This window comes from Acanthochromis polyacanthus, chromosome 6 (assembly GCF_021347895.1).
Source record: "Acanthochromis polyacanthus isolate Apoly-LR-REF ecotype Palm Island chromosome 6, KAUST_Apoly_ChrSc, whole genome shotgun sequence".
Lineage (NCBI taxonomy): Eukaryota > Metazoa > Chordata > Actinopteri > Pomacentridae > Acanthochromis > Acanthochromis polyacanthus.
In genome coordinates this window covers 34,666,101-34,681,227 of record NC_067118.1, presented here as the reverse complement: position 1 = coordinate 34,681,227, position 15,127 = coordinate 34,666,101, and the positions used below count along the sequence as shown (strand labels likewise).

Below are 15,127 nucleotides of genomic sequence, written 5' to 3'. Positions count from 1 at the left end.
TTCCATATGTGACATTTGAAACAAATTGAATAAGTGCTCAACTCTGCATGGGCCAATAAAGGACTTTACTTGGGCATGGCCGCCATGCAGATGGTAGGTAACGGTAAGACAACGTTCCTCAGATTGTTTCTGCGTCTATGTTTGTGTCTGCATTTCAGCAGAGCCAGATCCTCTTCTACTGCTCACATTTCATCAGCGCTCATCAATAATTAAAGTTCTGTATGGTATGATGCCGATATCAAACTAAAACCTGAAAACATGCAGCAACTGGAAGAGCAAGAAACGATGCAGAAACAAGATCACAACATGAAATTTCATGTTTTCCCACGAGTCATGCCAAAGTATAAATTGCTGAATGTGTTTGGAGATAAATCGACAAACACAGTCTCTAGAGCTGCTGTTATGAACCTGAGAACTACTCTATTCCAGCAATACACACTCCTTACGCAACATATCCTTACTTAAAATATCCCCAGCTCCTGTGGATTTGAGACCCACTGTGAGTCCTACCTTCATATCAATGACAGTCTGCAGAGCTCTGGTCTTGGCCGGATCGGCCTGGAGCTGATTGCGACGATGAAGCTCCTGAGGAGGGACCCGGTAAAAATAAGCCTGGCGGCTCATCATCTTTAACACTTTCAAACACCCACAGCTTCAGAATCACTTTAAAAAAAAACGCACAGTGATGAGTCTCACCAGTCTCAGTTTGTGCATCTCCTAGTCCTTCTCACTACATTGTTCTGAAGCGAAATTTTGCTAAAGAATGCTGCATTATCCACAACCACAAAAAATCTTGTTAAAATTAAAAAAAAAAAACTTTTTCTCTGATCTTTTAGGTGGACCTTGATCTGATGCTCTCCCAAGGACTTCTTTGGTTTCCAGCAGGTGCTATTTGCTTCACTCTGTCTTTTTCAGTCGTTCTGTCTCGAGCAGGTAGCAGACAGGCTCGGCTTTAAGTCAAATAAATCCATCTCTGTCACTCTTTCAGCTTGACTCTTTCGATTTCTTGTATCTCACTTGCTTTCTCTGTCTCGCTCGCAGATGTCTCTGGCATGCTAAGGCTCTTGCTTAGCAACACTTTCTGCCAGCACATGCGCTCAGCTTTTTCTATCAATAATTAATGGTAGCTCTGACCTACAGCGATGCCTACTCAAAAGCACACAGACGTTTCAGCTAATAGACACAGATTCACTGAGATACATAGAAAGTTGCTGTTTAAAATTGCCCGCTGATCCTCTGCTCATATCATCACTGCAGTTGCTTAGCTTTAAATGTATCTATTACTGTAGCAGCTTTAATCTAGCTCTGCATGCGTCTACGTGTGACAACTGTAGAATATTCCGATATTCCAAGCTTTTTTAAATGTTAATTTAGCCAGCAAAGTATCATAGAGAGCAATGTTCTTTCGTAAGTGTCATGTTTACACCCACGCAGTCAAACATATTCACACCCGGACACCACCCAGTACAACCACAGTGTGATCTTCTGGCCACCAAGCAGCTCTACTGGAGCATTCACAGGGGCACTTTGGTTGTGGTTATGAGGGAGCGGCTCTCACTTGAGGGGTACATCAGTGGTGCCAAAATCTGCTCTTTCGGTCTCCACCCAGATTTGTCATTATTGAACCGCAGAAGCTCATTTTAAGGACATCACTTACAGCTTCACAGAGGAGGCATTGCAGGGCTATTGTGTTTGATTGTACGCTGCTACAGCATTCTGTGCTGCATGAAAACACAAAATAAGCTGCAGGGGATGGAATACAGACCTGCACATCCACACCTATTTAATACTCCACCAAGGAACACAGCAGAGATGTATGACAATCAGCGCTGGTTTCTGTTTGTCTGTCTGTTAGCAACATTACTCAAAAATGGACTACCGAATTTGGATGAAATTTTCAGGGAAGGCCAGAAATGACAGTGATGCAGCTTACAGTCTGGATCCACAGATTTGTTAAGGATCTCTGTATCATTGCAAAATAGCAGCACAGCGTCACTGCAACTGTGACAACAAGGGAACACTACGTCAGCTGCCTGCTGATCACATGATTGCGATCCTAATACAAATCGACCGCTACGAACCACGAATTTTTTAAAGCTTTCATCCATCGGAAATCATACAACGACTGAGCAGCCTTGGCAGAGTACTGCATTCTCTGAGTGCTTTTCTTGTTTCTTATGAGATAAAACTTTCCCCACTTCATCGTAGGTGCAACTGCTGGAAAGCGGCAAAGTTTCCCTGCTTAATAAATATGCATGGATATTGAATTCTTACTCAAAATTGAACATACTTCAATTCTATGAAAGGCAAAAATGGAAAAAATGTGGGTCAAGCTCATCAGGCAGACAGAGGACATAAAAATCATGAATAGACATATAAGGCAAAGCAACAGGTTGCAATGATACGTCACATTCTTCCCAGTTCTACCACTGAAATGAGAGGAGACAAGGACTTTATCCTTTTATCCAAGTCGGTTGCAGAAACAGAGAGATTACTGCTGTCAGAGTTTGCATCCCAATGCTGTCATAATCCTAATCTTCCACTGAGCACATGTGTATTAATGTGTCACTCTGTCTGTCTTTTTGACTGCCTGTACACATTGTTTTGGGAGGGAGAAAGTGCATCCATTAACTCTATATCAACAACAGTTCAACAACAGTTCTTGAAACTGTTGTGTCTCTCAGTGGGGGAAATTAAGTCATGCAAGAGAGCACATCAAAGACCGTCTTCCTCTGCTCCACATGTGTCAGAGGACCAAGCATATGGAATGAATAGGATCAAACGTAACACTATAGCAATAAGTGCTGGCATCCTGAATGAAGGATACGGTCAAAAGGTTCAATTCTAGCCTCAAGGCGGTGGTGTCATGTCCGCCATGCGAAGACAAGAGCAGGCTCAGAGTCTACCCACACACATGCACATTCATCAATCATCAATCACAGTCCCATCACTTCTCCATCAGTGAGAACAAAAAGGGGCAAAAGGGAAACACATCCAGCTTGTGATAAATATGAAAATGAAAGCCTCTGTGAGAAACAGGGAGGAGTTGGGATGGGGGCCTGTGGGGAGTCGATTTGAGAACCGCAATCTTGTCCCGATAAACTTTTCCGCTCAAACATTCTGAGGAATCAACCGAGCATGGCGAGTATGTGGTGCCTGGGTTTTGTTGGGGGAAAGGGTCCATTGGTGTGTTTGTGTGTGTTTGCTGATAATATTTACAGCAGCCTTCTAATGTTAGCGCAGAGGGGCTTCATTAGCAAGGGCTGAAAGTAGCCAATCAAGAATGGAGGCCTGAAAAGCCCCTCCCTGGACAGGCCTCTCACCAATTAACCAAACCATAGCAGATAGCACATCAGCCTAGAGGGGAAAGAAGAGAGAGTGGGAAAATCTAATGGACAGACAAACACACACAGGCAAGAAATGCAGATAAGAAAATAAGAAATAAAGAAAATATGAAGATGTAGCACTTAAACAGTAAGGATTTGCTGACATGACAGTGACACAAGCTGACGCTAGCGCTACAAATTTTTAAAAAGTAATTTTTAAAAAAATTCCATCTCTGTTTGAGAAGATAAAGACCAGGAAAAAAAAAAACTGCCAGTCATGTTAGAGCAAAATGGAGGCACCATCAGTGCTCGATCTTTTGTTCTTAACAGCAGAGCCTTGCTATACACTCAGCCTCACTGATCCCATACTGAGTGAGACGTCTTCACATACAATAGGGGCCCTAACTCTATTTGGACGAAAGCAGATATGCCATCTCTGAGTAAAAATCTCACTGAGAGCAAGCACGTCTTTGGCAGCAGGTGAGGGCTGGGCAGGAACAGACCAGTGGTGCAGCTGTCAGTATTGGGTCTACAGGGAGCTGGTGGCTGGGGAGAGTCAATTAGGTCCAGATTTATACCTCTCAGCATGTACGTGTGTGCACCATCATACAGAACTTTGGCTCACACTTAGTGCACGTAATCGCTGCAGTGGTTAAAATCTAATAGAACACTGCCACTTTGTGGATTGTGTAAGTACTGCAAAAATCTGTATTTACTGCTAAGAATTATATAGCGGAATCCCTCTGAAACGAGCTTACATATGCCACTCTAGATGTGCCTTACACATCATTCCTACTGATCTCAAGTTGTCCAGTCAAGTTTAATTATTCTTACAACAAAGTGAATAGGCTGACAAAGAGTGTTTCTTTGAATGTCAACAGCTAAGACGGGCTGACAGCTGACAAAGCTGAACAGGAAACACAAGTGAGAGAGCACGACTACACACATCATCCACCGGGACATCAGCAGGTGAAGGCGTGATTGAGTGGGCTCTATATCCATACATGCTGCTCACCCGCAGACCATGCACACAAACACAGACAGCTGGTTCAAGCGATTTCACATCTGGCCGTGGCCTGTCAGTCCCGAATGGGAAAACAGAGAGACAAAGGAGGGAAGACAGACATTAAGAGATTTCAAACCTGTGTAGATCCTTACTGTTTTCTGATTTGCATTGTGCAAATGTGTATAGGTTCATATACTTTCACATATCACCTAAGCATACCTTGTACAAAAAAATATACACACAAATCTAAGATGATCATTTCTCTTGATACTAAAAAACAATGTCCAGATGTCAATTCTCAGTCATGTTTGAAGGACCAAAAAAGGAGAGGCAACCTAAAAATGGAGGCATTTATGATCCCAATTTAAAGTAAACAAAATGGACCATTTAGAAGAGAGTAATGGGTGCTCTAATTAAAGGCAGTTGGGTTGGTTTCCTTGTGAGCTAATCAGAAACCTAAGAGTAGTGTCTCTTCATAGAGGCAATAGCTGCATTATCATCGTCGGCTTGCCTTCACCATGACAAGTCCAAGTGTAAGACCAAATTATCTCTAGGACACATAAACAAAGGCAAGAGGCCTTTAAGGGAAACAGGCTGCTTCTTACAGTGCAATAAATCCTTCAATTATTCGGTAGTCAGTATAACCTTTAACACTTAAATTCTACACCAGGAACAAAAGGATGAAAAGGCCACATTGTCAAATTAACTATTCTTCAATGCAATGTTAACAAGACGACATGGTCATCAATATCCCCCGCCACATGTGATGACTATGAGTCTATATCCAAAATAGTGATCAGGGACCATAACTCTGTTAAATATTATCGCACAGGTCTCATTTTTGAACTTGATCAAGGTGTCCATGGTGTGAAGCTACACACTAAATTTCGTTATCCTAGCTGTAATAGTTTCCGAGAAAAGCTGTCCCCTTCATGTCGGACGGACGCACGCACGCACGCACAGACGGACGGACGCACAGAAGTACGGACGGACGGACGGACGGACGGAGGCCAAACCTATATCCCCCTTTTCCACTTAGTGGAGGTGGGGGATAATAAACTAGCTTATCAAACCCTGAAAGTTTGAAGGTTGAAGAATGAAGTTTGAGGTGTTGGAAAAAGTTAAAAGGTTGAGTCTGAGATTCTGGAGAAGGATTGTTGACATTTAGCTAGGTAGCATATTTAGATAGTTAGCATGTGACAGTTTTAGCTTCCCTCTTGCTTCACTGACCCCTTAACCTTATTTCCCCTCCCCCTCCGTTTCTGTTGATCCTGTGCATGAGCTTAAACATGCGTGAACTTCAATGTGCACGGGACATGCTGGAATAGTGTTGTGTTGATCAGAACCAGAATTGTGTAGGAGCATAGATTTATTTTTTTTGATGCACACACAAAAAGGATAGCAAGCAAACCATTTGAATACTGGACTAGAATTGCACACATCACACATAAAATATTAAAAGAAACAAAAACATATGTATATGCCTTTACTTTTGAAAAACTGTTCAGAATTGTGTAATTAATACTTCAGCCTAATTGTTTTTTAGGTTATTTTTTGAGTATAGTTGATTGTGTAGTACTATTTCCGTTTGTTTATTCTGTATTTCTTTTTGTAGCACAAAGTAATTTTCTCAGCAGATAATTTTATGCATAAACATTACATTATTCACTATTCTGAATATGTTTACCTAATGTCCACTACAATACAAGTGTTTTATAGCAACAGCTCGGTATTATTGTTTAAGTATTACACAAATAAAAGCTAAAATATTGTACTGTATGCATGTGTCAGTGAGTGTGTGTGACTCCACAATCACACTAACACACACTCACTCACTCACACACATACGTTCACCACCTCATCTTAACCTCAGAGGCGACCATAAGGAAACTAAAGGGGGAGAAAAATGAAAGAACAACAGTCGGCTCTCTTTTCAATCAGGGAGGTCAGAGTGTTCTCTCTCATTAATCATACATTAATATTCAGACAAACACAGCCTGTTTTTCTTCTTTAGAAAAACAGAACTTTCCTGCCATCCCTCCCTCCCTCTCTCCCTCCGGCACACCCCTCACCTCCTCCACCTCCATAGCACGGCATGTGTTAAGCTCTCAAGCAGTTAAAAATAGTACAACACAGTGTGTGTGAACAGGTACTCACCTCTGACACACACGCATGGTAAGGTCCCATACATTACACACAGACACCCATACACATTCACACACATGCACCAGCAGCGCCCACTAGCATGTTAGCATGGGCTGGAACACCCACACTCCCCTGTGATACAACCACCGCAGTGCCCAAAACACCCGGCACGGGTGGATATCCCATCAGCCACCGGCAGCCCAGAGTGGGAGTGTTCTCGCTTGAAACACTAAGCCGATAGGCCCCAGATGTGTACGCATGCTCACATGCGCGCGCACACACACACACACAAAACCACACACACATACACACATTTTTTTGTGACTGGGCACAGTAGACTCAGAGAGGCAGACAACACAAAGACAGAACAACAAGAACAGTATGACACAAACAGTATCGGGGCATGCACAGACATGGCACTCACACACACACACACACACACACACACACACACACCCACGCACACACACAGAGGTAGAGAAATTAGAGGCTAAGAAGATTTTGGAGTTAAAAATAGAAAAGGCAGGAGTGAGGAGCACAGAGCAGCCTGCAGTGAGCGCTCCTGGCAGAGGATATAGATACACCTGTGCTACGCCACCACTCACTGCAGGGCTGGTGCTTTTAAATTCACAGTTAATAAAACAGTCTCTGAGAAAGATATAAAAAAATAGAGGAGGGAATAAAGTGTGAGCATAGCAAATCTAAAAGAAAATGCCAATAAACAGCAATAAATTCCCACCCCATTAAACAGTTAATAAACTTCACTGAATAACAAGCTCGCCAAATGCCATATGCTGTAGAATAGACATTCAATGCCAAATGCAAGCACAGTGCACGGACTACTGCCATATGAGCAACTGCCATATGAGCATGTGCGTACTCAGGAACACGCACACACACACAAACACATGCACACACAAACAGAGTCAGATTGTAAAACTGCATGGCTGAACACAGGCTTAGAGCTGTCCGTATGTTAATCTGGCCCATTGATAAGACCTGCTGAGCTGCTTTCTGCTCCAACACTCTGCATAATACAGACAAACTCAGGTACACAAACACACCCACACCCACACCGTTCACTCATACGTGCAGTCAAACAATGAAATTAAGAAATACAAAAATGCATAAAAACAGATAGTATACACAAAAAAGCAACAATATGAGGAAAAAATGAATAAAGATTATGTTAACCATTAAAATCATATGCTGTCTAGATGTTTATAACTAACAAGTATGCAGACTGTCATGTGTGGTGGAAAATTAAAGCTGCTAAATGATTTTTATCTGGTGCTAAATATTATCCGACTTCATTCATCAGAGAGATATGATTCAGAAAATTCTGAAACAGTAGTCAGTTCAGCCATTACTAATACAATAGAGACGCACTTGGGCACAACAATGAATAAAGTCATCGCTCATTATGTTAGAAACTGTGGAAACCAACATGATACTTTGATATTATAGATGAATGGGTGAGATGCATAGCCATTCCCCTCTTGGAGCACTCAGAAACAATAATAATGTGAAAAACACACCTCTCTGACATGCATGTTCTCCAGCTGAGCTTCAGCCTCCTGTGCTGCCATGGTGATGATGCCTGTCCGCTGTCCCCGTCCCCAGTGGCTCTGACCTTGACCCTGTCCCTGAAGCATCTCCAAAAGCCTCTGGATGCTCTCGTCTCGGGCACCCAGCGTCTGCTTCTGAGAGTCGATCCTCATCTCCATCTCCTCCATGGTCTTTCTCAGCAGGAACAGCTCCTTGGCCTGTCGCTCGTGCTCCGACTGCAGTCGGAAGAAGTTCTCCTCCGACGGGTCCAGGGGAGGAGGTGACGAAAAGCCGTCACACCCAGGCACCTGACAGGGGCTACAGGGCCGGAGGGAAATGGAGCCGGGCACCACTGCCGGAGCTTGGTTGGGGCTGTAGAGGGGCTGACTTGGGCTGTTCCTCGGCCCAGGCTGGAGGGTGTTGGCTGGACTGATTCTCTGCGCGGCTACTGCAGTGTTACAGCCATACCCAGGACTGTGAATGATGATGTCAGCTTCCTGTTGCCTTGGATTGTAGGTGTTGGATGGGCTGGCTCTGGGGCTGTTCTTTGGTCCAGGACCATGCAGGTTGCTGGGGCTTTGCCTGGGACTGTGGCCAGAACCGAGCCCCCCTCTCTGATCCTGGTCCATATGGAGTTCTCTATAGGAGCCAGAGTTCCCCTGCAGCCGCTGTTGCTGCAAGCGGCTGTTCATCTCCCTGTGAGCCCTCAGCTCCTCCTGAAGCTCCTGAACTGTTAACGGAAGCTGCTACAAAGACAAAGTTCCCATTTACTCAATTAGTAAATGAAGATGGCATTTATATGTGCCCAAACGTTGTTTCTTAAAAATCCTAAATGTGGCAGCACACACATTTTAAAAAAATATATGTTGGGATGCATGAAAACAGACCTTGTTTCTTCTGATATCCCCAGGCTGCAGCAGATTAATGTGAGGTTAAAAAAAACACAGAGAACAGAATTCCAAAGTAGAAAGCAGATAGAGATAAAAAGCCACTGAGTATCTATGTAGATTACTTCAGTCACAGCAGTTTGTAAAGCTGTTGGGTAATAGTTACACAGTTTGGCCACAAGGGGACGAGATTTCTCTTCAAAACAAAAGGAGAACACAGAAGGTGCTGGAGTTGTAGGTAAAAGTAATTTGGGTTTGTCACAGTGAGATAAACATCCAAGTAGGAAAAGGCTGTATGAAGCGAAAACACATGAAAACAATTCAGCAACTTCTGAAAACAATGTTCTAAACTTTTTTTTTAAATAGAGATTAATTTAAAGTGAACTGTAAAGTTCTATACTACTCTAAGTTAGTGATAATAACACTAACTTTTATGAAAAAATATTGAATATATGCTTGTCTTGGCTTATAGTACTTATGATTGTTTAATATTGATATGATTCTATTTTGCTTTTTGTGTAATAATAAGATTAATAATTGTTGTTGTTGTCACTGCTATAAACTCTTAAAGGTAAAACTTGAAAAAAAATTCTTAGGTTCTCACTTTAGAGCATTTTTCGAATAGTTTTTTTCAGAGTTTGATCCGTGAGGGACCATGCCAAATTCTAGTAGCCAAAATGCAGAGAGCCCTATGAGGGAAGGGTGGGGGGCAGTCATGATACTCAAAAATTAATTAATTAATCTTAAGAAAAGAAAACATGAGTCAGCTTAGAAACAAACACTCTCTTTTATGCAGCACTGAAAGACCTTTAGCTAAAATTAAAACAACTTCTGTGGGTTTGCAGCAATCTTGTAAAGAAGCACTAATCAGTGCATGAGCAACACTAAAGAGGTTTACTGATGCAGTGACTAACTGATTAGTAAATATATTTTAACACTTCAACAATTGATTATAAATGTCACAAATGCCCCACACCCGCTCCCAGCGTGTTGTTGTGAATAACAGATTTCACTTGACATTTCTGCTAATGTGGAATGTTGCGGCGCAAAGTAATGCAGAACACAATATGTTGGTCATTTGCATTCTCTGCTTTCTGACGGCTAAATGGAAATTCTTCCTGTGCTTGAAACCGTGGAGACATAGCATTCTAGATGACTGACTGTGTAAGAAAATGACAGGAAATCAAACACAAGGAAAAAAGTACAGACACGAACACACGTAAAACCTTACGAAACACAGAGAATATCAAAGATTCACTGACGCAAACATAAAAACGGAAGTTAAATTGCTATTTTTTTTCCATCTGTGAGAAGATATTACTAATTTTTCCTCAAATATTCCTACTCCTCTGCTCGAGTCCAGAAGGTGGGGAGCGCCAAGGACACAGAGTTGAGACGTAGGAGGGAGGCGAGGATGAACACAGATAATCAATGCAACAACCAGAGCTGAATATCAAGTCAGAGTGGGAGGACAATCCTCCGCACAAACACACACACAGCCGAGACGGTAGGCACAAATACATATGTACAAGTGTCCACATACACACACTGAACACACACCAAACAGATGGTTAGGGGACAACTGTGGCCACTGCAGTTGAGAGGAAAGGTGACATTCCTTATGCTAATTGCAAAGTTCTCGTGTCACACTGAACTCTTCTCAAAGTGTTGCAAAGAGCAAATAATGGAGGAAATTCAGGGAGAAGAAAACAGAGGACTGTGATCATATGAAAGGAGCAATGGAGGACAAGAGGTGATAAGGAGGAACAAAGTGACAGGAGATAAGACTTAGACTATCGTCCTCTACATGAGGGATAGTTTTGTGATTTCAAAATACGAAATGCAGTCTGCTTTAATATGCTGGAGCTGTAAACACTGTGAGAAAAGGTGAAGGTTGAGAGGCAAAAAGGTTGGCAATTTGATGAGTAATCGATACTGTTAACAGAACTGAAATGAACTGGAGTCGAGCTAGTTGTGTGTGTCGGTAAGAAAGAACAAAAGATGGCAATACAATGTTTTATAATGATTGAATGTCATTTGCCAGTAACATATAAACTAACATCAAGCAAACTGGCATACTTAATTATATGCAACAACAAAACTTAATGATAACTAATATCTAAAAAAAGGTGTGTGTGACATTGATTTTGTCAGCTCGCTCGGAACACGCCAGATTGTATAAATTAAAATTCCAGGGAGCGGTCAAGGGCGATTGAGTTCAGAGGAACATAAAGTGCTAATCAGCATTTTCTTTACGTTCCTGCAACAGGAGGCTTCATGCGAGGGCAGGTGGATGCAGCACGACTTGGTGATAAAATGAGAGGAATGTGTGTATGCATGCGTGTGGGTGTGTGTGTCACAGTGTCCTCACACCGTTTGACAATGTGAGATGAAAAAGCTATAAATACAAATGCAGAGGTGGCTCCTTGGTTACGATGGGAGCGTGCAGATATGATTAAAGTTCTTGGATGCTGAGTGTGAAGGAGCAATGCAGAACTTGAACAGAAGCTACTGTATAGTGTAAAAGACTCTCACTACGAGACGAGATTCCTTCAACTTTGAGATATTTTCCTCCGGACAAACTGCTTTTACACCAGACAAAAGCAGACACACAAGCAGATAAAATCCACAATGAGCCACAAACAAATGTAGAAACAGAAAAAGCAGATGGAAGACAAAGAAAGAAGGAACAGATACTATAGATTAGCTCTGCAGTGAGGCAGGCAGATAGATAATGCCTCAGAGTGAGTGGGCCAGACTCCAGGGAGAGGTGGCACAGGACAGACCGGTCACCATCCCTGACGAAGTAGCTGTGTGAGTTTTTTTAGAATCTGCCAAACACTTTGAGTGGATGCCACAAGTGCACGTTCCCATGGAAACACATGGAGCCTGGCAAACATCTTTACAAATGAACTGCAAAGAAGCCTTTCTATGCAACCTTGAGGAAAAGAACAAAAGGTTTGATTTGAGAGGTATGACGTGCAGAGGAGATGGGCGGGTCAACACAAAAATGCTGAATGTGACGTGTGATTTTCATCCTTTTGTAATATGAAACATCTGCTCTAATAAAGACATACAGGTGCTACAATGACTCACTGTAACTGAAGCTGTTGTACTTCAGTGAAAAAAATGCTTGTATTTGTTCACTGTCTATAGGAAATCTAACATTTTTGAACTCTGGTTTTCTCACCTGCACATCCTCTTGGGTCGTCCTGTACTGGTCCTTCACAACTGAGGTCCTCACTCCCTCATCCCGCCTCACCCCTTTGTCTCTCTTTATATCTGGGCTCCAAAAGTTGACATTGTTCGTGCTGGGGCCCGTCCTTCCATCCCTCCCTACATCCAGTTCTCTCCGCAGGTTGTCATTCTCTCTCTGCAGATCCCTCAGCTGAGTGTGGAGGTCAAATGTGGAAACCTCTCCCCGTCCGGTCGAATCCAGGACCTGCGCATGTCTCCCAGACTGACGCCGCAAACTGGAGGCCCCCACAGAAAGCAAGGTTTGGTCTCCGCAGTGGTCGGATGAGTGATGCGTCCCAGAGGAGGCGATGTTCGGGCTGCTTCCCATGGCTGTTGTCCGGCCAGTGTAGGAGGAGCGGCTGGTGCTTCTTCCCAGCGTCATGGTGCCTTTGGGGTACCCACCGGAGGGTTCCAAGGCCTCTCGCTCGCTGGGATACATGGTGCCGGAAGTGGCGTAGGCGGCACTCAAAGACTGGATGTTCTCCATAGATAAGGTTTTGCCTCCTGGAGCCGTTGCTGAGCCACGAGTTGAACCTTTGTCTGCCGCTGTGCCGGCCTTGATTTTAGAACCCGGCCTGGACATCGATCCTTGACCCGTAGTCAGTTTAGATGCTGTTGCAGGAAGACCCCCTGACACAGAACCTGGTTCTAGCCCCGAGCGAGACCCCGGTGCTGAGCTTACAGCCTGTTTCCCTTTACCATGTTTAGGAGACCTGGAGAAGCGTGAATGAGATGTGCTGCCATCAGTGTGCCCACTACTCTTTGCAGCAGCAGACAGCTTGCTCTGCGAGGGCTTCGCTCGAATATTTAAAGGCATTTTTTTTTATATGGCAAAATATGACATCTCACAAGAAATTGTTAGAGCGGGGAATATTTTCATGTCCTTTTATGGATCAAGAACGAATAACAGAAAAAATAAAGGCCACCTCTTGACCTCTCAGTTTTCACCTGTCCATGCCTGACTGGTTAGGGCTTGAGGCTGAGTCTTATTTAGTTCTTTTAGAATAAAGTGACTGTTGGCTGCAGGGCTCCCAGACTTACGAGCCAGAGGTCTTGTGATTTCAGCTACAGCGCAGGACATCATGGATTCTAGACGAGTGAAAGCCAGACAAACATTAAGACAAATCATATTACAAAAACAGTAATAATTAAAAATTCAAAGACATAATTTTTAAAAGGACACAGCTAAAATCACTACTGCTAGTTTTGTTTTTTTGCTTTATTTTGAGCAAAGTAAACATGTTTTTCTGTGAAATCCTTTCTTATCTGACAAATTATTCACACTTGACAAATGTTAACATTTGCATTAAAACAAGCAGTTACACAAGAAGCTTGAAAAAACAACAATTATAAATAAGCCATCAATTCGACCAATCAAACATTGCGCTCAATCAGACTTTCTGTTCTACATTAAGGCCTATGTGCTTCATTGCACACTCTAAATCGTAAATACTAAATATTATTGCACTGAATAATCCAGAGAACCAGTTACAGCCAGATATTGAGTTCATCACAACTAGATTTGGATCCAGAATCATTGTTCCCACTCCTGTCCTTGGGAACCCACATTCCTGCTATTCCTGGAAAACAAGCAAGACTGTGGGTGCTCGGAGCAGGAGGGCTGGTAACAACAAATCTGGTGGACAACTTCAATGATTACGTGCTTGGTAATCCTCTCTCTTATTAATTAGGAGTTGTGAGAGTGAAAGACAATGCTGCTAACTATCAGACTTTAGATTAGTAAAGCAGCGTAGTACAGGCTTTTGCTACGCCCTCATTCTCTCAGTAGATGGATCAGTATGGCCATTTCAGCACCACGGACAGCACTATATCCAGTTTTGCTGGATTCTGATGCCTGCTTAGATCTGATGGGAAAAACAAAATTGTACAGTTTCATATGGCCTTGACACACTGCTGAGGGACCAGTCTTTTTTATCTATCATACCCCAGGGGCACTTGGAAATTCATTGTCAAACTTTGCCAGACTGTAGACACACCATTACATTAGGCTTCGACTAGATATAGAGAACAAAAACAGGCAATTGGAAAATAGGCTAAAGCCGACTTGGATTAGAATGTTTAGAATTAACCCGCAGTAGGATAACATCAACAGATGTAATACTATCTCTATGTTATACTTATCCATATCATCTTCAGTCTTTGGTGTGAAAATACACATATATTAACACTATATAAAGTATTTTTTTTAAAAATCATCCCCAGGGAATCAAAATAAGTACAACCCAGTCCTGGTGGACCAGATATTGGAGACTGTCTGCAAAGCAGAGGCAAATCCAAATCATAATCCCTCCTCTAATCCAAGAGGATTGGGTGCTGGGAGTCACTGCACAGGATGCAACTGAGAGATTGGTTAAGTCTGCTTGTCAGTCATAACATAGCTGTCAGTCCTTTATCCATTATTGTTAGAGACAATGAACTGAGCCTGATGTGCCCGCAATGGAACACCCAATTCTGTGCATAATTCTGATAAACTGCATCAGTGACACAATGTGAGAAATCCATTGATACCTAGAATAAAACAACAAAGACAACAGAACATTTGAAAACAGTGGAATCGCACTCACTTCGGCTTGGTACCAGAAAAGCTTGTCTTCGAATGTTATTAAGCGTTAAAATGCAGGTATTATAAGTCATTGGTCCTTTGGTTGCCATGCGCCAAGTTTGCGCAGCTGTGCACTCCCAGGTCAAACCATGGGACAGACAGAGCGACAAAAAGAAAAGCTGACCGAGACAAGAAAAAAGAAAGCGCGGATGAAAACGCTGAAATAAAACGCCAAGTGGGAAACGCCTTACTTCATACTGATCCACAACCGGCTGCACTTACTTGAGTTGGCAGCCAGCTGTTGCTGCGAAGAGAAAAGTCGAGTCACCACCCAAACTGCAACAGCACAACTCCTCAATTTGCATCACAATGTATCATCCAAACGAGGGCTTCTTTTATTCCAATGAAGCTCGGC

The 15,127-nt window shown here is 42.8% G+C and overlaps 1 protein-coding gene across 3 annotated transcripts in view; it reads right to left on the bottom strand.

Annotated features, from left to right (window-relative positions):
• The window catches only part of LOC110957865 (ERC protein 2-like), a 164,386-nt gene that overhangs the window by 148,752 nt on the left and 507 nt on the right, over positions 1-15,127 (bottom strand). For all 3 annotated transcript variants that reach the window (XR_007942323.1, XM_051949037.1, XM_051949035.1), the window contains exons 2-4: positions 12,103-13,238; positions 8,913-8,936; positions 8,016-8,771 (exon numbers count right to left, since the gene is read on the bottom strand). Coding sequence is in view for 2 of the 3 variants with exons in the window: in XM_051949037.1 (XP_051804997.1) it covers positions 8,016-8,771; positions 8,913-8,936; positions 12,103-12,966 (1,644 nt within the window). In the remaining variant the exon portion in view is untranslated. The remainder of the gene's footprint in view (positions 1-8,015; positions 8,772-8,912; positions 8,937-12,102; positions 13,239-15,127) is intronic.